The sequence below is a fragment of the Zootermopsis nevadensis genome, unplaced genomic scaffold (genome assembly GCF_977971745.1).
Source record: "Zootermopsis nevadensis isolate Lab colony 2312 unplaced genomic scaffold, Znev_1.0 Znev_ptg000013l, whole genome shotgun sequence".
In the NCBI taxonomy this organism is placed as follows: domain Eukaryota; kingdom Metazoa; phylum Arthropoda; class Insecta; order Blattodea; family Termopsidae; genus Zootermopsis; species Zootermopsis nevadensis.
This window is the reverse complement of record NW_028259145.1, coordinates 6,705,428-6,729,623: the sequence shown is the minus strand read 5'-3', so window position 1 is coordinate 6,729,623 and position 24,196 is coordinate 6,705,428. Positions and strand designations below refer to the sequence as shown.

At 38.8% G+C, this 24,196-nt stretch overlaps 2 protein-coding genes across 3 annotated transcripts in view; both read right to left on the bottom strand.

The window, feature by feature from the left end:
• The window catches only part of LOC110838856 (uncharacterized), a 38,606-nt gene extending 34,531 nt beyond the window's left edge, over window positions 1–4,075 (bottom strand). The window contains exons 1-3 of one of the 2 annotated variants that reach the window (XM_087348529.1): window positions 3,143–4,075; window positions 1,150–1,398; window positions 788–1,067 (exon numbers count right to left, since the gene is read on the bottom strand). The gene's annotated coding sequence lies outside the window, so the exon portion shown is untranslated. Of the gene's footprint in view, window positions 1–787; window positions 1,068–1,149; window positions 1,604–3,142 lie in introns of those variants that run through there. The other variant, XM_087348530.1, reaches the window with a different exon arrangement.
• A 136-nt stretch (window positions 4,076–4,211) lies between these two features.
• On the bottom strand, window positions 4,212–24,192 carry LOC110828916 (FIGNL1-interacting regulator of recombination and mitosis). The gene is made up of 13 exons (XM_022062103.1): window positions 23,932–24,192; window positions 23,684–23,833; window positions 21,453–21,539; window positions 19,427–19,569; window positions 16,872–17,029; window positions 14,963–15,156; window positions 14,080–14,225; window positions 11,595–11,721; window positions 9,398–9,578; window positions 7,103–7,331; window positions 6,117–6,444; window positions 5,328–5,567; window positions 4,212–5,083 (listed from the first exon to the last, which is right to left on the bottom strand). Exons 1-13 carry the CDS (start codon window positions 24,034–24,036, stop codon window positions 4,421–4,423), a joined length of 2,751 nt encoding a protein of 916 aa, XP_021917795.1. The 5' UTR covers window positions 24,037–24,192; the 3' UTR covers window positions 4,212–4,420.
• Window positions 24,193–24,196: the final 4 nt, after the last annotated feature.

Here is a 24,196-nt window from a genome sequence, read left to right as displayed (position 1 = left end):
TGTGCTTCTGCCATGCACGGCTTTGAACAGAGGGCACAAATATCTCCCCATCTCCCTCCGCTCCCGAAATCGCTGTCAGTTGTGAGTTTCCTCGTCGAACGTTCTTTTATTTCAGTCCGCAGAAGCAACGTCAAGTTCAAAAGACATTGAAAGAATTGAAATTCTGCGAAAGTTTATCTTGCGTAATGAGGCCACTGGTCCAGTGAAGATGATTAACGCAATGAACGAGCAGAACCCATAGTTTACTCCGGAAACACAACGAAACACAAGCACAAACTTTGTTTGTGAAACAGAGTTTTCCACAAACACAACTTGCTTCGTAATTTTACGTTTATATTATTTAACTAAATGTCGACAGGAATACAACTTGGAAGACGTAGGCGTTGGTGGAATAATATTAAAACGTATCTTTCAGAAGTAGTAAACCTAGCATTGACTATATTAAATTGCCTCAGTAACTTTTGTGAAGACGATAATACACATTCAGGTTCCATAAGAAATGGAAATATCTTTAACACATCTATAATGTATAAAGCGAAACTTTCGCGGCGACTGAAGTTGATGAAAGTCTCTCGGGCTACAAGAGTCTTTCATCAAAATCTATAATGTAATTGCAATTACTTCACGGTCATTTCTAACATAATTGGCAACTTCGAAATTTAATTAGTGGATTTATGTTAGAAGAATTCTGAACAGAGTAATCAATCGGTTCATGATCACATACACGAGTTTGGCACCTGTAAAGGAACCAAAACGCAACAAAACACGAGAGGAAGGCGAAGCTCACCTTTGTCACGGCAGGCGTCGTCATCCCACCTCGCTCGCAGCTCGGCTGCAGACCGATGGCCCACTTCCCAAAGACTGAGAAAACTTTACTTCTTCACCCATAACACTGCTTTTATTGATCAAAAACTTTCCCGTCTTCACTGTCAGTTTGTTGTCATACGGTTGCCATGACGACATTCTCTCCTCGCCTGTTTCGTGCCCATGGTTACAAAGACCACGTGGTGAATTGGGCGAGATGAATAACTTGAACTGGAGTGACCTCGGAGAACCGTGCCTGAAACCTGCAGTTATATTCATCAGAACACAACGGAACATAGCAAATACTGTGTGTCGTCAAGAACTGCACTGAGTAACATCTCTCACCTTTTCCAGACGCAGGGTAAACTGTCAGTAACCACTTTGACAGAGTCCGCTCCGCGACGTTCATTCGGGATATCGCTGGTTCGAGTCGAAGTACAGTAACACGCCAAAGTGGCTCTGAAGGCGGCCAGACGCTGCTAATCCCAACTAGGGTTACTTTAGAGACATCTCTGTCACTCAAGACGAACAACCACGAAACCATATCCTCACATCAACGCCCATTTCTCGTCCGGCAGTACATAACCTCTCCACCTGGTACAAGTTCGTAAGACAACTCGTAAGAAACAAAACCACCAGAGCCAGCTTTCTTTCACACAAATGATACTGAAAATGCGCCCAGTTACAAACATCTGTTGAGTCGCCAGCTATGGTGACTTGAGGCTTGTCGGCGGTGCACTGGGACAGGTCACGACAACCTTTCAAATTCTTGTCTGTTCACAATTCACAGCCATCTTGTCATCTCGTTGGACTGCAGGATCATACGAGTCAGGCTAAATTGCCCGCAATAATCGTTCCAAATAATGTGTGCCAAGTCTCGTTGAGGAATTGAACGGTTATGCCCTACGGCGGTATTCAAAAGGTTCTGCAGGAGAACCTTCATATTCCCTTTTGTTTATTGAATTTTAGGACCTCTTCAATAGAATTTTATTAAATTTTTCTGACAGTGTTAGGAAGAATCTGAAATTTAATGCGGTAAAATGTAAATTTTCTTTTGCTTGGGTTTAGAAACTGGCTTCAGCGTGATAGCAGATTTGTGTGTGTTCCGGTTAGCACCTGGATAAGGTAAAAAGGACAAAAAGTTCAATAATGCCATCGTATTTCCAGCTGAGAAGACAGAATTATCGTTTTATTTCATTGTTGTGTGTCTCTGAATTTTGCAGCGTACCGATTTGCTTCAGTATCTTATACCATCCAAAAATGTAGCATATACATAGACCAACAGTTTCAAAGCTTCAGATGCGTTTCTTTTACAGGCAACTGTTCTGGAAAACTGAATGTTGGTAGGCCTGTAATGATCGTCGACTCTTTTTCATTCCCAACGACGCTAATCTCCCAATGTATAATTCTTCGCCTTTCCATCATCCAATGTTACTTAAATAACGCTGTCATCAAAATCCGAACCAGGTTCCTCGCTGCCTTCGTGATTTCGTCAGTGAGCCCTCCCCACCCCCCTTAGCATGCAACAAGCAGGAAACAGACTTTGTGCTCACTTCTGGGGACTTTATATGTATGGTTCATTCATTTCACTTTAATCCCTATATATACTTTCTACGTAACCCGTGGTGGACACACCGGGCGCTAAATTTCCATCCAGGCGCGTCATGAAAGTGTAATCAAATATGGCTTATACATTAACATTGCATCGAATGTATTCCTCCGCCCAGGCCGATATCAGATTCGCTCGACTAAAGCGACCGACTGAATGCATAGGGTTACACACAACGTGCTTGACGAGTACAGCACAAACATAATTCGTGACATCGTTATATAAATTATATTTTACTATATATTCACACTTCAAAAACACTGGAGACAAAAAATATGAAGGACACCTTTCCTACTAATCCTGCAGGGGTTCAATACCCTCAATTTTACCATCACCAGCATAATCCGTCTAGCTCTACTGGGAACGACCCGTTCTTCAAGTGCCTGAGCACTGAGGGTCCCAACTTTCCGTTGGCTTGATCTATAGACATTCGGTAGGACTCCTTGGACGAGGGATCGGCCCGTCGCAGGGCTACCTGTACACAGGACAGCACAACACAGAAAAAAAGCAGACAAACATCCATGGCTTAAGTGGGATTCGAACCCACGGTCCCAGCGACCAAGCGGCACAAGGCCCACGCCTCAGACCGCGCGGCCACTGCGAACCTTCGTCTAGCTCTACAAGCTGGTTAAATGACGTGTTGATCCTTGCCATGAAATGTTTACCCTGACTCCACATAACCTCAATCGGGTAGTGATAAGGGCGGAGAAGAAAAACAGTGTGACCTACCTTCTCCGTTGTTCTCGACGACGTATGCATCATTCTTGCAAGCTTCATACAACTTTGTCATGTCAGTACCACTGTGACAGGAGGTGTTGCGAGTTGCGCATGAACAACGGACGTACCTTCGTGTAACGACCCGGGAAGACAGTTAAGGAAGGTCGCTTCCCGAGAGATTGGGACCAGAGACTATCAATCTTCCTGCTGGGCCACAGAACACCAACCCATAATGCCCACTGGCACAGTGTTCGGGAAATAACTACGTCTGCTCTGTAAAATATTGTTTGCCGCTCCCCCTGACAAGGAGCAATAACATTTGTTTCCCGAAAACACGTGAAGGTGGTCTGTGACAGTAATGCCCACTATGACAGCCTGGCCAATTTTGCAGGATTCGAGGAGGGGCTGTACCGTCCGACCCGGTCCAGAAGAAAGTCACCTTAACTGCAGCCATCTTGGAAAGTACCACACAAGATAATCACCAGGATTAACGACGGACATCACACAGTGAAAAAGTATGATATTTCAACGCCATCCTATAGACATCGCAGCTAGCACAGATCATTCTGGAATTGAGGCCTAGTGGTCTGTAGCGTATATAAACTACAAGGAAGTCATGAACTAAATCAATCTTGAATTCATTGTCAACCAGAAGCGTACCTTGTTTATTTTAAAGTGCTCTGCACGCGCACACTGACTTGAGGGAGTAAACTGTTTCTGTCCGACATCATGAAAGTCGAAGAACACATTTACAACCAGACAATCAGGGCTGTGATCTGTGAAGCAACGGATATTAATCCAGGAAATAATCAACTATATTATATTCTTTTCAACAAAAAACCCAACGTGTAATCACCAGTTGTGTTACACTGTGACATATGTTGAAATATGTGTCGAGTGGTCGGTGGTCATTTTTTGTAATCACTATTTTCTGTTATTTTACACCTGACACGTCAAAAGTCAGTTAACAATGAAGACAACAACGCTACGACACAAATGTTTACTGCTTGGAATTTTCTCATTATTTTTGATGGGTAATATTCTAGTTTTTAAATGCAGGTGGAAGAAGTTTGAGGGCCAACAAATTTAACTTGGAATATATTTGATGATACTGTAACATACGCAATTCTGCGATTTTTCAGACAAACAGTGCATTCTGTAGCACAAGTGAATGTTCCAGTATTTCACAAAGCTAATACCTGTAAATAAAAATTAGGAGTGAGAATTATGCAAGTAATTATAACACACACACAGTTTAATAAAAAAAAATGTGCTGGCAACACAACACATTCAGCGCAGAGACAGTGATTTCAACTGAAGAGCAATTTGCAGTATATCCTGTTTTGTTTCTGCTGGCAGACTGTTGTCCTCACAGTACTTGACGACCGTGCTTGCATCGTTCTTCAGTCTTTCGATTACTTTGATCACGCTGTCCTCGGCAATCATCAATTTTGGCCTTTTTGGGAGCCGATTACCAGTGTCACCCTCATCTGACGCGCGAAATTCCGTTCTTGACGTCAGCTTACTATTGGCAACATCCTCATGAGCTTGTACAGAAGATGTGCAACGGTGTGAAAACTGCGCCTGTGATTGACGTTTAATATAAGATTCGTATGATAAGAAATTTTTGTCGGGTTCCTTTGTAGGTAACTTCTGCAAATATCTTCTGGTCTTCTGTTGAAGGTTTACACTTTTCTTGACAGACAACGCAAGAATACTTTCATGAGAGTTTACATGTGCAAAATATGTGAACACTTCTAAAGTCATTTGTTGCACCAAATGATTTTCATCTTGCAGAAGAGTTGAAAACAATCCTGCTATGAGCTGGAACACTTTTATCTGGTCTGGAGTTGGTTCTACAACCAAATTTGCAAGTCTTTTTAAAACAGTAACAACCTTGAGCCTCAAAACTGAAGATCCACAGGTACAGACGTTATTCAGCCTTTCAAGAACCTGAAACAAATAATTTTGTTGGTAAAATTCTACCAGACTACACAGCGCTACAACCCAAAAGACAGCCATCTTGGCAGCACATGACATTCTGCATGGACATTCATTCAACATCGGATGGGCTTGAAGGGTAAATCAAAAAAAGAGAGAGAGAGAGAGAGAGAGGAATAAGGAGATTCAAATGTGTTACGAATACAATACGAAATGTTGGCTTGGTTTACGTAAGTCACAGTGCTAATAAGCATACCTTAATTAACTGCAAGTTCGTCATGTGGGGAGCAAGAGGAGCAGAAACTGAGCACAGAACGCATACAAAATGTTCCATCCACTGTGATCCTTTGACACTCGTCTCCTCTGCTGCCAGAGTCTCATTAAGGACAACGTGCTGCCACAGTGTCACTACATGACCTGTTACGGCTAACAACATGTCTCTCTGGCTCGGATTCAGCATTTCTACACACTGTGAAGCAGCGGCAAGGGTGTCCACCTGAAACAAAGAGAACAGGATGTAATAATCTATGCATGAAAATGGTCAATTATCTACACAGGCATAAATGAAAAAGTAAATATACAAAAGGAAGAATAAGAACACTTCCAATACCTATTATTCATTACTTAACCCGGTGGTATGAACAGGGGCAGACTCTGGTAGACAGTGTCTACCTAGTTCCAGATCTTCTTTTAAGAAGTCACTTCCAATGTGTAATGCCGTTCCCAACAACAAAACTGATTAAGATTGCTGTCTTCTGGGTTGTTATGCCGTGTAGTATGGTAGATGTTTACCGTTTCAGACGTCATGCTGTCTCCATCATCAGGGCGATGAATGAGCAGTATGACCTCTGAAACGTTATTGGACATCGACCATACTACACAGCGCAACAACCCAGAAGACAGCAATCTTCATACCCACCGCTGTGAAAACCTCAAATCCTATATAAAACTGATTAAATCTACTGTTGTGCTTTGCTATTAGCAACAATGACCCTGTGGTTCGACTACCTGAGCGTTAGATGCTTGAAGAAGTGCATATACGAACCATAGAATTATATCGCTCAATTGAAGCTGGAAGCGTAAAGAAGTTCTCTAAATGTGAGATGGCAGATCTCATTAAACTCTCAGTCACTGATGCCCTAAGCTTTTCTGGCAAAACTTTCACACTTAAAGCCTGCCATAGAAAAGGGTCAGTCTGAGGAGGAAACATTTCAACGATCTGCATCTTGTGTTTATTAGGCAGGAATGAGAACAGTCTGTCGGCCATCGCCATCAAGTACGTCCTCTCAGGATGACCGCGGTGGTGGGCAAGTTGCCTCATGACTTCAGCCAGATGACACAATTGCTGGAAACACAATTCTGAGCTTCCTGACCTGCAACAACAAACACAGCTGAGTGACAGGCCCAAAAGAATTACTCACAAAAAATTCTCAAAAAACACACATAAAAAATAATTTCAAGTATTTTTAAATGTGTTCTGCTAATCAAAATGCATCGGTAACGAAGTGCACGAAGCCCAGCATATATTGAAAAGTGTTATGAATGGAATGGATGTGTACATCAATCTTTATCGACAACATTTCAATGCACATTATTTTGAATAATTCTAAATAACTGTAGTCAGCTACCATGTCTAAAAATGCTGAATGAATACTGCCCCAACCTGTACAATGCTGCACAATACCGTATCATCCAAAACGTTGCAGAAATCACAGTAATGGCAAGAAAAGATATGTCCTAAAGTTCACTACAATATACTGAAGTTTTGTAACAGTAATTTACAATAGATAGCTCCATCATCAGGGCGATGGAGGCAGCAAGGACCTCTGAAACATTGGTAAAATTCTACCAGACTGCATGGCGCAACAACACAGAAGACAGCCATCTTCAGACTCATCACTGTGAAATTCTCAAATCCTGATTTACAATAGTTTTGATGACTTGCGTAAAAGGAAACATAATATACAGAAATGTATCTACTAAATGAGGAACTTGGCAATTCTAACTAAAATAATAAATGAAAGCTGCTACCTAGCCACGATGCACCAGATGTCCATGGCAAGTAAAGCCCGCCACACAGTGGACTGCAAGACACTCTCAAGTAGAATCTGCTCCACTGAAAGGAATTCCTGGCCTGAAGCTGATAAAACAAGTCCTGAAGCATGAGTTACTATAGTCTCATACAAATCTGTCATCCTCTCGGGCCCTCCATCATGTCTGATGCCAGGCATTTGCACATCCCAACTCATTTCTGCATGGCCTGAAGGAAAAAACAAAAAATATTTTCCAGCATAAATTAGATATTTGTAGAAACTGCTAATATGGGATACTGGGAACGACCCGTTCTTCAAGTGCCTGAGCACTGTGGGTCCCAACTTTTCGTTGGCTTGATCTATAGACATTCGGTAGGACTCCTTGGACAAGGGATCGCCCCGTCGCAAGGCCTCTACCTGTACAAAGGACAGCACAACACAGAAAAACGCGGACAAACATCCATGGCTTGAGTGGGATTCGAACCCACGGTCCAAGTGACCACGCGGCCACTGCAGACCCCCGCTAATATGGAGTCTAACCATAACAGGGCAACACAATAAAATGGGTCTAAAATGGAATATTAATTAGACATAACTATGCCCTTACTGCATTAAATATCTAGTTATGAGAATACAAAGTAAAAACAAATTAAAATTGCTTCTCATAATGAAACCCATTTAATGAGGAAACAGTGGAAAAATAATAATAATTAATATGAAATTGTTTACTTAAATATTTCAAACTGTGTACAGTATTACCCAGTGTATAAGATACATAATGGTTTAGAATGTAAAAATTCCTTTTTCTATACTAAATGTCTCTCAGAATCTTCTCCTTACATACTTTTGAAAATCAACACCAGACAGAGTTCACAGATTCGGCTGATCGATCACCTGACAGGATAAAACGTGGCATAGTAACTCACCTCTGTAAAGAGTTGTACCTCAGCTTTCATTAAAACATGAGTTGGTCAGATTGAATTTTATGTGATGATTTGGCATGGAACGACATTTTATCACACTACTGAAAAATCAAAGTACTAACAAAACACAGTGAAGGGCAAAACAGGGGGAAATAAATAAATAAATATGAAGAAAATGTCTTCAAATGCAATAACTAAATTCAGACCTACTACACACAATGAAGTTCACAATATTATACATAAAGCTATAGTTTCTCAATCAAAATCAAGATAAATTTTTAAATCAAATAAAAATACATACTATGAGCCCATTTCTAATAAAATTAAACTTGATTACTTTGATTTTTGGATAATGAGACAGACAACTCATAATCTTCATGCTGTGAAGAAAGTTCCATCATTAAAAAGTATATTATCAACACTGAAATAATAAATTAAATTTCCTGGATGTAAGGAGTTTTGAAGAATTCTTGAAGAAGACCGGTGTTAAATTTAAAAGGTGTAATAATAAGAGGCCCTTGTTGATTTAGAAAAGTTATATTGTGGCACAGAGGAAATGACAACATTGAAGTATTTCAACTTGTTTGGATTCAATATCCGCCACTCCGTAGACTCCATCCTCCAAGGACACGGTCATGAAACTGCATGGTTGCCCCAAGATTACCGAGACCTAATGCAACAGAATTTATCTGGAACACTGTTACAATCAAAGTAGCTTGTAAAAATGTTGGTCAAAGTGCAACTGATATTCAAAAGCTTATGATGCAAGTTACTGAAAATGTAAACAAGAAAAACTGGTAAAGTGCTATTTCATATGTGACAACAAGTAGCAACTTATTACAGGGCAAGGGATCTATTAGAGGAATAAATAGAACACGTTTTAATAAACTTGGTGGGGAAGATTTAATATTAATTCCAGAAATGACAGTGATTCATCTATTTCTCGCTGAGAGGCACACTGTTTCAGGCACAGGTTAAATGCAATAATTTTTGTTACGGAGAAGTATGCTCTTTTAGTTTTGCATTGCATTATAAAAAACATAGTAATTTCAGTAATCATAATCATATTGTATCAGTAGGTGAACCTGCCACTGATAAGAAATTTCCCTCCCTTCCTTCCTTGTAGCTGAGCTGAGACAACAGCACTCAATATTTTCCATCACTAACTAAAGATTTAACGTAGCCAGGTAGTACTGTATCTATGTAGCAAGAGACTTCAGACTCGTAGTCTGGGTCAAAAACACACAACTACATACAACAGCGCTTTGCAATATATTTATACAAAAGTGAGGACCTGTTTGATGGAAGAATGTTCAGGTAAACTAATGTACTATCATGACAATTTGTTGTTGTTCTGAGACTGTACTTACAATGATCCAGAGCTCTGAACAATACAAACAGTATGTTGTCTTCTGAATCACAGCAAAACCACAGTTTTCTTACATCCTCATTGCAATGAAGAAGTTTTTTGAGAATTGAAACAGACAGCAGCAGGAAAGCAAGTCGCTCACTTTGTGGTTCCACCAATTTATTACCATAAGCCATGAATTTCTGGAATCAAAATAAATCACGCATAATCAATGAACTGAGTAATGTACCAACTTATGAAAAGCTACACGCAAATGCACTAACATGTCAACAGATTATGCATGCAGTCATGTACTGTGCTGCCATCTACTAGGGTGGACAACAATGGCACTTCATGGGGACGAAGGGTCAAGGGCTTCAACATCCTGGAAAATCACCCATTTACTCCTAGCGTCTGTTAACATGGGCAGCTATATAGGTGCAACCATCCAGTCACTTTCTTAAATAAGCCATCACTCAATACAAAAGGAATCTGTGAATTTGATTTACTTTAAAAACCTTGTGTTTCTAATTTTTATTATTAATGGTATACACAAATTTCCCTAGCAAACAAATGTCCTCCACCGATGTTTAACCCACTTGAGCCCACAAGCACATCTACATACTTTTATACTCTGGTCACCAAAAATGTACTTGGGTCATGTTGCGATCTATGAGTGTTACTGTGGTATGATATGACTTTAAAAACCTCACTCCTAGAACTGATTAGGATTTGCATCCTCAGCTCTAAACAAAGCAGTTATTCTTATGATAAACTATTAGGTTTCTGAGGACACAGGGCCTTTCTAAAAGGATCCTCCAGGTTTAATTGCACATAATTACCTAACTACATAGCCAACACCACTGTATTTGGTGTAAAAGTTCAGTAGTCAAGAGAATGAGCTGCCCCTGGTGGCAATGTCATTACGCAGGAGTCATCAAGATAGCATACACAATAGAACAGCACATGCTTCTAGTGAAATTTCTTTTACTAGAGTGCTAGTGTTATGGAATTATCTTAGGGTGGTTAATAAATCTTTTGAAAGTGTTACAAAGTTCAAATATTTGGGAACAATAACAAATCCAAATGATACGCATGAGGAAGTTAGGAGGAGACTAAATTCCGGAAATGTTTCCTACTGTTCAGTTCAAAATATTTTGTCTTCCCGTCTGATTTCTAGGAACCCTCCCCCAATATTGTCAGGGTGATTAAGTCGAGAAGAATGAGATGGGCAGGACATGTAGCGCACATGGATGGGACAAGTGGTGTGCATCGGGTATTGGTTGGTTAGCCTGAGGGGAAGAGACCGCTGGGGAGACCTAGACGTAGATGGGAGGATAATGTCAGGCGGGATCTATGGGAGATAGGAGTTGAAGGAGACTGGATTTTGTTAACCCAGGACAGGGTCCAGTGGAGGGCTTTGGTTAATTCAGTGATGAACCTTCGGGTTCGGTAAGCCATCTAGTTAGTTAGTTAGCTAGTGTTATGGTTCAGCATGAATTCTGAGTCAAATCTGAGGGCAGGAAAGCACCAAGCAGGTCTGCATTAAGCAGATTAGCTAACAAGTCCGAAGTGGCTGGGAGCATGATCAAATTAAGAAGGGTCATGACGAACTTATTTACTTACTTAAACTGTACACGCACAAGAAATGTTTCTGTGACTGGCTGAATGGGACTATATTATCCAATTATGTCACATTTAAAGCTTAAATACTTGGAAGATCAGACACACTTGTGTCTAAAATGCTTCTATGGGCTCCTTAGATTATCAGAAATTCATTTATAGCTGAATTATCCATATTGACTCGTGTTTTTTCTAACATCCCATCAAAAATTCTAAAATATTCATAGTTCTCTCCAAGAAGTTCTCCTCTGTTTGCTGTCCCACAAACCATCCAAATCAGACAAATCTCAGAACACTGAAGCCAGTCTGGAAATTCCCCTTACTTGGATTCCAGACAGTGAGTTCAGCAAGTAACAGGGCAGTTCAGTTTAACCTAGTCTCTTAGATCTGGATGGTAGAGTAAATTCCTGTTCCCCAATACCCATTGGATAGGAGGCTGGATGGGACCCAGAGCCAGTCTGGATGCAGAGGCTAGAGGAAAAGTACTCTGCCCCTGTCGAGGACCAAGATGGATGAAACAGCCTCTGCAGTGTGAACTCTCGGGCAATATTATCATAAATCCAATTAGAATGCATAATTTTTGTACAAATCCCTACCTCTGTGAACTCAACTTCTGCAATTAGATGTGTAAGCAGAGGTTCAGCCCCTATGGTCACGTATGTCTCCACACTTTGTATAAGGTCCTCAGGTACTGTCTTCAACTGCAGATAAGGACGAGAATACCTGAAGAATGAATATATGTTTAAATGAGTGGTGTTTCAGAGGCTAACCTAATATGGAGCTTCTCAGCGAATGCCAATAATCTTTAGTCTACCAGATTTAAAACTCTCCATGTAGGCATTGTAGGCTGAAATTAAAAATGCTGCATTTAATTAAAACTGTGTTCCCTTTCAAAAACATAAATTTCTCTGAACTACCCATAACAAAAATATAAAACAAGAAGCATCTTGACATGAACAGAGCATTACTAAATAATTTATATTATACGTATAATTCGTTTATCGAGCCGTGGCACGCAGAATGCAGTGATAAAATCCAGCTCACACTTCAGTTTTCCCCATGGCATTTATATTACATTATACATCTTTGAAGAAGTTTCTGCCTCACTGGCTGGTACATCACTTTAAAGTTACAGCATGTCTCTACTCTGTGGCAAAAGTAAATTTGAACTGAAACATATATCAGCAATGTGTCTTTTCTCTATGTAGATGAATACAAAAAATGAATTTGTTGGCTGTTCATAAGCACAATAGACAGTGCTGCTCTCATGGCAATGTCTGCAATCATAAGAAATGATTGGGGCACATTTTGTACAAGCCGACCTTGACTCTCAGCAGATAAGGTGAAATAACATTGTTGACACCAAAAGAAGAATATCACTGTGAACATATCTTTGTAATCTCTCACATCATGACTTCAGCATGTCTGCTGTTAATGTGTGAAATCATGCAAGCCAGAATAATGATACAGACATGACAGAAGAACTTTTCCTCCTTCTGGTGCACAGAGCGATACAGGTAATGCCATTTTGATATCTCCTTAATACGTTTCCCCACCTTTGTAAGCAATGCGGTCACCACTTATGAATTAATCCTTTATTCCCTACCACATGTGAGCACTTTGGAATATTATTTATATTTCAACACAGGGATGTGATGTTTATGTTTTTTGAGTCACTAGTTCACACACGATAAGAGCTTTGCAGATTAAAGCGTAATTTGCTGCAGAACAGACACACACAGAATGGGGCAGCATTCATTTATAATTTCAAAATGTGCACTAGTCAACCACAGTTTATTCGAACTGATTCAAGGTAATGTGAACTGAAAGACGAGTGTATGATATTATTGAGGAACACTGTAACAAACTTACTTCTTAAAAGTAACACCCATCAGATGTTGTCCATCAAGCGTGAGGTACTGATGCACTCGATTCATAACACTTTCCACTATGTGCAGTACCATGGCTGGTGGTATGGCATTAATTTATTCAGAAATTTACTGCTCGGCAGTTGAAGAACACATTTGTTGGCTTGTGATTTCTTTTCATTCGGCTACTTGAAAAGCAAAGTGTTTCAAACACATCTGGCATACTTAAATACTCAAACAAAGAATTTCTGCATCGGTGCATTAATCTTGATGTATGACATCTGACTGGTGTTATTTTCATGAAGTAACTTTGTTATAATGGTCCTCTGTAATGGCAAGCACTTGTTCTTCAATTATTTTGAATAAATTTTAATATAATGTGGCCAACTAGTATATCTTTATAAATGAAGAATGAACATTGCCCCACTCTGTATAAGCAGTGTCAGAGTCTACAGTCTGTTGACATGTCAAGAATACAACTTAAGGCCAGTGAATCACATTTTGGTAAAGTGGGACAACAAAGGTTATGATATAGTAATAACAGCAGATGAAGCACAATGCTATTAAAAATACAATGTAACAACTGCCTACATATAATAAAAAATGTTTAAAAAAATCACATCCTGGATATTATAATAGCAATCAAAAATATGTTTATGATGCAGTTATGATCAAGCAATGTCTATTAATTCAGAAGTTTGTCTACTTTTCAAAATACTTATTCTTATACTGTTGTCTCTACTATGTGGAGCACAGGGGCCTCCTCCTGGAGGTTTCTGATCTATTTTAGACATTTTGTAGGGACTAAATTACTGATTACAATAAAAAATATTGTTTTACCTACTGTTTTTCCTGCAGGAGGGGGAGACCCTATTTAGTTAGGCAGGCCTGTAAATAAAGGGTTTCACTGACTAAATGCTGCTATGATTACAGCAAATACAGCTCCTTCTCCTAACCATATGTAAACCATCCACTTCCTGGTTCAAATCTCAGTCAGTTTACTGCCTATACTGACTGGAGTCTTCTGCAAGTTTCCTCAGTCCTTCTACATGAAAGACAATCTAATACTATGACACCTTCGACAACCATTTTCACATCTCATATCTCACAAAATTGCTCCACCTGACACAATGTTGTACAATATAAGACAAATCAATCAAGCATGAAATCAACAACAGTAGCGTACCAATATTCATGAATCAAAGCCACGTACCTGTGCAATGTGAGAAGCATCTGAAACAACTCTTGATGACAGGAGCCTAAGAATCCACTGTACTCGTCACAGAACTTGATAATGATTTTCAGCATAAAGTTTCCAACTTTTGCAGCCCGTGTCACAGCCTTCATGTCAGGCGGGTCCTGAGCACCAATCACGCAAGTCATAATTATATAACTATGTACTACGTCACCTAAATGAGCATCTGCCCACATTACATGAATGCTAACAGGACAATGGTCTTGTAACAGCGCAGTTATTATGACAGCGCTTGGTAAGACTTGTGCAAAATGTAAGGAATTTAACTATATAAGCCCACTGCTTTAGTAATTTTCAATACAACTTCACAGTTACAGTAGGGAGGTTTGTTTTAATGGTCATGGTGTCAATAAGAGACACTACAGGTATATTTGGTCTGTTTGAAATATTAGTGTCTTAAAGTAAATTCTGTTACATTGTACCATGAGCCAGTTAGATGAAATCACAATTAACACTTGTGGATCCTGAGTAAAATAACTGAAAATTACATGAAGATTGTACAGACTGTACAAGTACTTAAGTTAATTGAAAAATTTGAGAACAGATGATCAGCAACAGAATTAGCCAAAGATTATGGGGTAGGGACTGAGTGATTGCATCTAAAAAACAATGCTACTGGGTTGACCTTCTCCAAACTCTTTCCAGTGAAGAGAATAATGCAATAGCATTAAGGGAAAAAATTATGTGTTGGATACTATTTGTAGCATATCTCGGCCATGGTCTTCCATGAATCCTGTGATGCTGGTTCAATCATGGAAGTAACTTCTTTTAGATCTAGAAGAAAATGATTTACAATGTTTTCCTAATGAAATTAGCTCTGATTCCACAGTGTGGTACTTACTGTTTCTACAACTGTTGCTATGCTATCAGAAATATTCATGGCCAGGAACTGAAGAGGGCCTGTCACATCAAGGCGTGGTTTCAAATGTTCAACGTACTGAAAGGCCAGGCGGGTGTATCCTTTCCACTGCTCTGCCATAGTCTTCACATCCAAGTCAACCACCAACTGCCCTATCTGCCCTAGCATATCTAGTACTGGCACAGACAATGTACGACACAATCAAACACTTTTTAATCCAGAGAAACGTCAAGTACAAGTACAATTTTAAATGACCAAAACTCTTGTTTCTCATCAGTATAATTACACAAAAAAAATCCTAGTATGCTATAAGAAATAATTAGGGAAGTTTCTTAAATTTAGTCATCATTTAAATAACAATAAACTCAGTAAACAAAACTTCTTCTTCAAACAAAGAGACATCACTTTTGTAATTACTTGGTGTAACTTTTCTCCTAGCAGTACACAGTACATCATATCATCATTTTTCTCCATAAATAAGAAGATTTGTCTAAAGTTATTATACATTATGTATTCTTATACCAACTTTTGTTGCTCACTTATTATAAATAATTGTTGTTGTTGTTTCTTGGCTCTACAACCTGGTTGTGGGTTTTTGCCGCTTCCTTTTTCGGAGGTTTCTTGGTCTTGAAGTGTGCATTTATGAGCAGTGAGTGACCAGCCCACTGCCTCTGCACAATTTCTACTCAATCCTGATTTGACTGCCAGAGCCATCTAGCTGTTAATCAGGAGACTTGGATGAGAAATGGTCGCTGAATTTTGCTTACAAAACATCTTGTATCATGCTTGTAACGTTCTTTTACATGCCGTAAATCCTCAACATGGGACCGCCAGCTTTACTGAAGGAAGTTGTGCTTCAGATTTTTATCACCCTTAAAAATCCATTGACCTCGGCCAGGATTCAACCCGCAAACCTTGGATCCAGTGACGAACACGCTAACCACTAGTCCACCGAGGGCGAGTATTATAAATAATATTGTTTCCAATATTGTAAAGGCTTATTTTGTGTAACATCTTAGTAATATAGGTGGTGGTCATCCACCACCCTCCCTGACACATCAGAGCAACTGGATCTTCCTTTCTAGGAAAAATGTACTCTGTGTGTGCACACACACAGAGCATCTGTTTCCAATGGCACACAATGGTATGATGTCCCTGTACTCTTTTCATAAAACAAATCAGTAAAATAGTCGAAATATGTCACGAAAAAAAGAGAATAAAAACACACAGGGAGAAACAAGGAAGTAGGGGGGAAAACAACAAATAACTTGGCCAGGACAAACAGCCGAAACCTAATGTGGGCACATCTGAAATGGAGAAGTACTGCCAGCACCCACAACTGTCAGTAGTGTTCAGCCCTTTGATTGCCAAGTATTTCTTTGCTCACTGACTCTTGCATTTTGAAGAAATTTGCAATACTTCCAAACACTTGTCAAAACACGGTACAATTTATTGCTGACCATACAAATCTCACCACAAAATTTAAAAAATTGTAACAGATTGGAATATCAGAGGTGAAGCAATGTACTATTGTCTGCAGCAGCTTCAGATATGCAGGTTCCAGTGGTCGAAGGATAAACGAAACTGTATTGCACAAAACATTAACTTGGTCAGTTGTGAGTAGTGATTTACTACGAGAATACAAACATTACCATTTGATACTAAATCTAAGGTTTCCTCTCATTTGACTGTCCATTTCAATCCTCTAATTTAACTGTCAATTTCAATGGTCTAAACTCAATTAACTTTCTACTTCTGATGATTTTGTGTTTGTTTTCATGTTCAGATCCAGCATATCTCAATAAAACTCCATATGTTGATTTTGCTATATTTAAATTATAAATGTAACTGAAATAACAAGCAGAAAATAGTAGTCATGAAAGTAACTAACTTTCTGTAAGAAGCATCAAGTCATTCTCATACATGCATTCGAACTGAAGATCCCCTGAAACCACTTCCAGAAAATGCAACTGCAATTCACGACTCTTCTGGAATAGTAATGTTAGGACTTCACTAAGAGCTTGGAATAATGTGCCATACATCTTCTCACTGAAACATAACCCAATATATGGTGTAACTTTCTTGTAATTACTGAGTTTTTATTTACTGAAGGACAGATGCATAACAAGAAGCACACATAGGCTTCAAGAGATTGTTAGTGTTTTTACATATATCTAGCACTAGGAGCAGACAGAAGTGAAAACGTGTTACAATGGAATGTATGGGTGTGCAGAACTAGGATGGGACTCTTCAGCGCAAACAAAAGTGAAGTACAGCACAGCAATACAAAGAAAAGTGAGGTGAACTTGATAAGTGTTTGGTTTCTTGGCATCATAATATCAAAGATGCTGCTTTTTAGGGGCAGTGAAACAAATCATGGACCAGAAATGAAGGAGAAGATGTAAAGACAGACAGATGATCACTGCAACTTATCAGTATAACTCCTGATTATGTTCTGTTGCTGAAACTGAATTGAACTTTGATAAAATTATGAGTTTGCTAGAGATGTAATTCCATCTCAGGGCAACTGTACAGGTATATTATTAAAATGGATAGGAAGAGAAGGTTTGAATTTTATAAGGAGATGTACCAAAAGTTATGTGACAAATTTTTACAACCAGTACATGATTGGTGTACATTTATAGAAATTCCCCAAGACAACAAACAAAACTGTTATCAGTTGACAGTTAAATACTGGCAGTAAACAACACATCTGGACACTCAAATCCTTGAAAGACAATGTTATGAATGGCAAAAAGGTAACAGATTTGAAAGCTGGGTGAAGAAGGTGACAGAGAAGTTAGATAGTACATAACTTGCATATATTTGGCAGTCAGCAGAAAAGGGATACCAGCAGACAACAGATAATTATTACAGAGACACAATGATACAGAAAAGTGAAAAATATTCTTGAAGATTCCATTAGTCTCTTATAAGGAGATGAAGCATAAATGGGAGTGGGGAAAACTGTACAAACAAAATGCAGATATGAAACTTCAGAAAACATTTAGATAAAGATGGACATAGGAAGGAAAATAATACGAGAAAAGCACAGTATAGTAACATTCAACTAATAGTAGAATGTAAAATAAGAGTGTGTATGAGACAGCACAGTGTAAAACCAGGAATAACTGGTGAAAAATCTCACAATAACTTGTATTTGTAAATGAGACCAACATAAATAAATTTCATTTCATATTAATATACAATTCCAAGAAGTGCGGCGATTACAGGACCATCAGCCTAATCTCACATGCGGCGAAGATAATGACTAGAATACTGACTAAAAGACTAGAAAAGAAGATAGAGGAAGTGATGGGAGATGACCAATTTGGATTCAGGAGAGGAAGAGGAACCAGAGATGCCATCAGAGTTATGAGAATAATTTCAGAGAGAGTTCTTGATGTCAAGGAAGAAGTATGTGCCTGCTTCATCGACTGGAAGAAGGCTTTCGATCGAGTAAAATGAAAGAAATTAATGAGGATCCTACAGAGAATTGGAATTGATTGGAGAGATAGAAGACTAATCGAAAACCCGTACATGAAGCAAAAAGTCAAAGTGAGACTGGACTCAGGAGACACCAACAGCGTTGAGATAGGTAGAGGAGTAATACAGGGATGCTGCTTATCACCAATTCTTTTTAACCTGTACGGGGACTGGCTTGCCAAGGAAGCTCTGGAGGGAACAGGAGGCTTCAAAATTTGAGGAAGAGTGATAACAACTGTAAAGTATGCAGACAACTTAGTAGTATTGGCGAAGGAAGAGGAAGAATTACAGAACATGATGGACAAGTTAGTGGAAACAGGTAGAGAGTATGGAATGGAAATCAACATTGAAAAATCAAAGGTAATGAGGACAGCACCGAGAGCAGAACCATTGAACGTTGTAATTGGAAACCAACAGCTGGAGAATGTGGAGCATTTCAAGTACTTGGGAAGCATAATCACGACGGACGCCCGATGCACCAAGGAAGTAAAAGCAAGGATAGCCATGGCCAAGGCAGCTTTCGTCAAGAAGAGGATACTTCTCACTAGCAAGTTGGGCTTGGAGATGAAGAAGAAACTAGTGAAGTGTTACGTATGGAGTGTCGCGCTGTATGGAGCAGAGACTTGTACACTCAGGAAGAAGGAACAGAAATACCTGGAGAGTTTTGAAATGTGGTGTTGGAGAAGAATAGAGAAGATCAGGTGGACAGATCGAGTGACCAACGAAGAAGCATTGAGGAGAGTCAACGAGCAAAGAAACATTCTGCAGGTGATTACACGAAGGAAAGCTAACTGGCTGGGACATATTATGAGAAGGAATGGATTACTGAGTGATATCACCGAAGGCCAGGTTGAAGGAAAGCGAGGACTGGGAAGAAGATTGATACAGCTAACCGACGATCTTAAACAATGAAAGAAGATGTTGATAAACTCACAAAAGCAAAATCCATCTTTCACCCACCTTTCTTTGCAGTGTTTAAAAGCTTCAAACAGGACAGACACAGTTACTTTTGTAAGACTTGGAACCAATGTCACTTGCACTTTCCCAACTGCCTGTATATAATGAAGTGTGTTGTCGATGCATTTCAGTATCTCAATGCACACCTGCAAAACACATATTTGTTTTCACATGTCGATGCATATTGTAATACACTTAATTTGTAAAAACATAAACATTAAATTAAAACAAAAACTCATGGTTTCTTAACTGCAGACCCAACATGTTCTGTCACCTTCTGAGGCATCATTCAGTTCATCTGAGGCATAAGCCACTTAGATTTATCATTGTTGTATTATTCATACTCTATTTAAACCTATTGCTGTGACGTTCGACTGAAGTTGAATAACCATCAATTACTGTACAGTGCGACACTTGACCTTAGATCACATCAAGAAATAATCTCCTCCTTTTGCTGTGACACTTGACTTCATTCACTGAGCTATGAAAACGAATTTTTGGTTGCCTGCGTGCTGCCACCTAGTTTGAAGAATTTGACATTGTATGAAAATGCTGTTACATTACATTTGACAAAAATTTTGAATTTTTCATATTTTTACCTTTACAGGAAAGTGGTGAGAAAATAATGTACGGGAAACTGGTTAACCACACTAAAATTCATCTAAAATACACACACTACTTACATTGATAAAAGAGAGAGATCTCGTTAAAATACTGACAAGTACATTAACAAGAATACTGCAGAGAATACATTTCTTATATTTGCATCCACATATTATCTGAATTGTTCAGACGCTGTCAGTAAGTACCATCTCATCATTATCAAATTCAGTTTCCCCCTATTACAAGTAAATTTGCAGCCAAGTCTATCAGTGCTTTGACAAAGACAATTACTTTAATAAGACAAAATCTTCTCTGACTTTATTTACGTGTTAAACACTCACCCAACTTTATAAGATGTTCTACATTACACAGCTGAGTCTGGTGTCAATGCTGCCAGAAAGGAAACTTCACTGTGCAGGTGTATGGATGTGAAGGCACATCTCTAAGGTTTACTTACTTATTTACACATGTTAACTGGCATATACAAAGGCAGCGAGAGCAGTAGTAATGCAGTATCTTGGTTTGACCCTCAAGAGACAGAAGGGACATGTATGTCCATGAAGTAATGAATTTTGTTATTCAAATGGTACTATATTTGTCCCACTATACCATGACATTATTAAAATGTCACACATCCAAACAAATAGTAACGTTACTTCAGGTTGAGTTGGGGTGAGTTAGGTCAGATTGGGTTAGGTTAAGTTACATTAGTTCAGGAAACACATTAGTTTCATCAGGGGTAGACAGAGGGGTACTGGGGTATGCCCCAGTATGTGGCCCAGGGGGATATGCACTGGAGGGGATGCCCTTGAGGATCTGGTGTAATGGGTCTTGGGGTGACTCAGGTATACAGGATCCACAGCTGAAAGGAAACCACCATGCAGATTGGCCCAATGGATGGGGCAGAGTACCATTTATGGGGCATAGTCCCATGTTGAGGCTGAACCCCTCAGTGGGTTCAGCTGTTAAATTAGGATAGGATAAGTTCGGTCAGGTTTCATATGTTGGGTTGGGTTAGATGAGGGTGTTTAAGATGGTTAAGGTTTCATAACACTGAGGGCCTACCTAAAACAGTTTTATGTTTTCAACAAACCTATTTCTGCAAGGAACGCACTTGGATACGCTGTGTATTTCAGTACGGATAACACTTTCCAGTCTTGTTGACATACCTCTGAGTACAATGAAGCCAGAACACAGACACACGTTTATATATACAGAAGAAGTGAGTGAACTACGTGGCATCAATATGACTTTTCACATCAAACTGCTACCTACAGAATAACTGCAGCACATTTTAGCATCTTCAATTTTTCAGACACAGATCCTGGTACTGTACTCTAAAGTGAAACCCCAAAGACACTGCTCTCTTTACATATTTCTATTAGCAATGAAGGAACTATAAAAAGACTCATTGTGGATAGCATACCTGAAGTAAGCTACTCAAACTGTCAAGAAGTTCATCCTGTTGCAGACTCTGTACATCCTGTAACATTACGTGAATTCCCTGTAATGCCTAAAAGAAAGATAACAAACATAAAAAAAGTGTATCATAATCTTTTGAAACACTAATTGTGCTTCAATGTTTTAAGACAATTTGAAATATCAAATGACAACACATTATGTTCGCACAGATTCTCATGAGTGATTTTGCATTCTTAGGTTAGTTTGACTGTTTCTAAAGTTTAAAGTCAAATAACTTCATCACAACATTTGTGGAGATGATGAGTTTAATTCATTAATGGTAGGAAAGCAGTGACAAAGACACACATTTGAAGCTATAACCCAATTTTTGTAAGAGATACTGAAGAAAGACTTCAGAAAAGTAGGATCAATCCACATACTACCCAAAAACGGAGCATAAGTGTTTACCACTACAACTTAATCTTCAATGAGAGATTTATGTATAAGCTACAACTTTGTGCCTCAAAAAATAAAGATAATTAAAATTGATGTACAGTAAAACCCCTCAAGTTGGACACCCCTCTATATTGGACACTTTTAATTGGAGCCGGCAAATATCCTATATCTTGGACACCCTTTTATCCTGGAACTTGGACACCCCTTTTGTTGTAAGTTGGACAGGTTCATGCACTTAGCTTCAATACTTTTCAGGGAAATGTTTACATTTATTTTGTTCTTTCGAATTTCTGACTGAGGAATGCCATCTATCTGGAGGATTAGCTTATGGTTGAGGGTGGAAGACATTGAACCCATCATTGGAATGCAGTCAGAGTGTTTCATTATTCTTTTGTTGAACCCTTCACTGAACTATAGTATTTTTTTTTATTTGGTGTTCTGTCTGACGACAGGTCCATATGAACAGGATCCTTCCATCCTTTTCTCGGACTGGGACCTGTTCATATACGTTCTTGGCAGATGATCCAGAAGTGGTTTGCCATTGCCTTCTTCTGTGTGTGAATGGAGTAATTGTTGGGATGCCACGGAGGAAAACTCCGTGTTGCCTAGACCACGGCCTTGCCCAACACAAGTTATAAATTCGGGCACCGCCGGGAATCGAACCCGAGACCCCAGGATTACAAGGCCAGCCTTCTAACCGCTAGACCACCGTGGCTTTCCACTATAGTATTGCAGATACAATTTTAATTCCATCAGTACTATGCTTCCATTTCAGTTCAAACTGCGTTAACTGAAATGGGAAAATTTATGGAATTAACTTTAGAAAATTTCATTGAGGTTGGAGTGTAATGTGCAACACATGGGAGTGGGTTTTAAAAGATTATTGTTGTTATCAATTCTTAATTCAAGTAAGCCTACAGTAGTTGGTTTATGTAAGTAAACAGATTACATTGTCTTTACACCACAATCTGAAAGGATGATTTTTCCCTCTGTAAGTTGGACACATTTTTGTGGAATTGTAAGTGTCCAACTTAGAGAGGTTTTATTGTATATTTATTTGGTTTAAATATAATTTTAAGTCCCTTCTAACTTAAAGCATGTGAGTTTTGTGGCATTGTTCCTGTGACATCACACAATCAATAATATTCCCCTATGATAAAACATGAAATTGTCTTTTCCCAATTTTTCATGTACTAAATGTGGGTTTAAAAGAGTGAGTTATAACAACATATTTCCATCTTTCATGCACATATATATGTCATTGATAAAAAAATAATTATGGTATAAGAATGAAACTGTAGTATATGTAGTATGCACAGTACCTTCTATTACCTTGTCATTTTGTCTTCATGTCAAATTTTAATAGTTTCATTCAGGCAACAAAGTTATTCCTATTACAATTATTGTTTCCTTTTATGAAGCCCCAACATGATTACATCTACCCTCGATGAAGTTCACATTATTCTGATTGCATTCCAATTGTTAAGCATTTATATTCACTAATTCAACACCCCTATAAATTGCAGTACTGCTTAAACACAATTATCATTCTAATAAACTCCCATATGCAATTCAGTCCCTTCATTTCTCTGAAGTAAAAAACATAAGCATAAACAACTTATATCACTAATGTCACTTCAATACAGTATCAAGTTATGATGTAATTCCTAGAGAAGGTACATTACTGTTTTCACTATGTAGCCTTTGTGAAACCAAGAGCCAACCAAATCATAACCAAGTATAGAGCCTGCCAGTTTTATAACATATTACAGTCCTTCACTAACTTAAAAACTAAATTACCTCCAAAAACAGTTGCCTTGCGGAAGGCAAGACATACTGAAACAGTTTTTCTTCAACATCATTCACAGGGATACAAGGCAAACACTTATTCAAGAGGGCTTGCAAGGCCTGAAGTGACAATGCCTTTTGATCTGGACATTCCAGTATTCTGTAATTTCAGTTAAGATGGCATATATTAAGACAGAAATAAAACTAAATCCCACATCCCTTCCCTTTTAACACATGGCAGCATAGCATTTAAAGGATATCAAAAGCACGGGCAGGGTGTCTGCAAGATTTTCTTCCACGTCTTGTGTTGACCATTCCGACAGTTTCGCTATCAAATCGAAAAAAGATTCGTTTTTGGAGCTCATTTTCCCATCTTTCAAATCATAAGATTTATCTATTGTATTACAATGTATATATATACTTTAAAGTAACCCCAAACCGCGTACAGTTGAAAAATACATGACAAAAAGCAATAAACATAACCTTAACCAATCATTGGCTACCACAGATTATACCATGTAAATG

What these genes read in the sequence shown, in the direction of transcription:
- LOC110828916 (XM_022062103.1), bottom strand. Translation starts at nt 24,036, where the DNA reads ATGAGCTCCAAAAACGAATCTTTTTTCGATTTGATAGCGAAACTGTCG. An exon ending in TTTAAACACTGCAAAGAAAG is followed by an intron (nt 17,030 to 19,426) that starts GTGGGTGAAAGA and finishes GTTATGTTTCAG; the next exon opens with TGAGAAGATGTATGGCACAT. An exon ending in CGAACTTGCAGTTAATTAAG is followed by an intron (nt 5,084 to 5,327) that starts GTATGCTTATTA and finishes TATTTGTTTCAG; the next exon opens with GTTCTTGAAAGGCTGAATAA.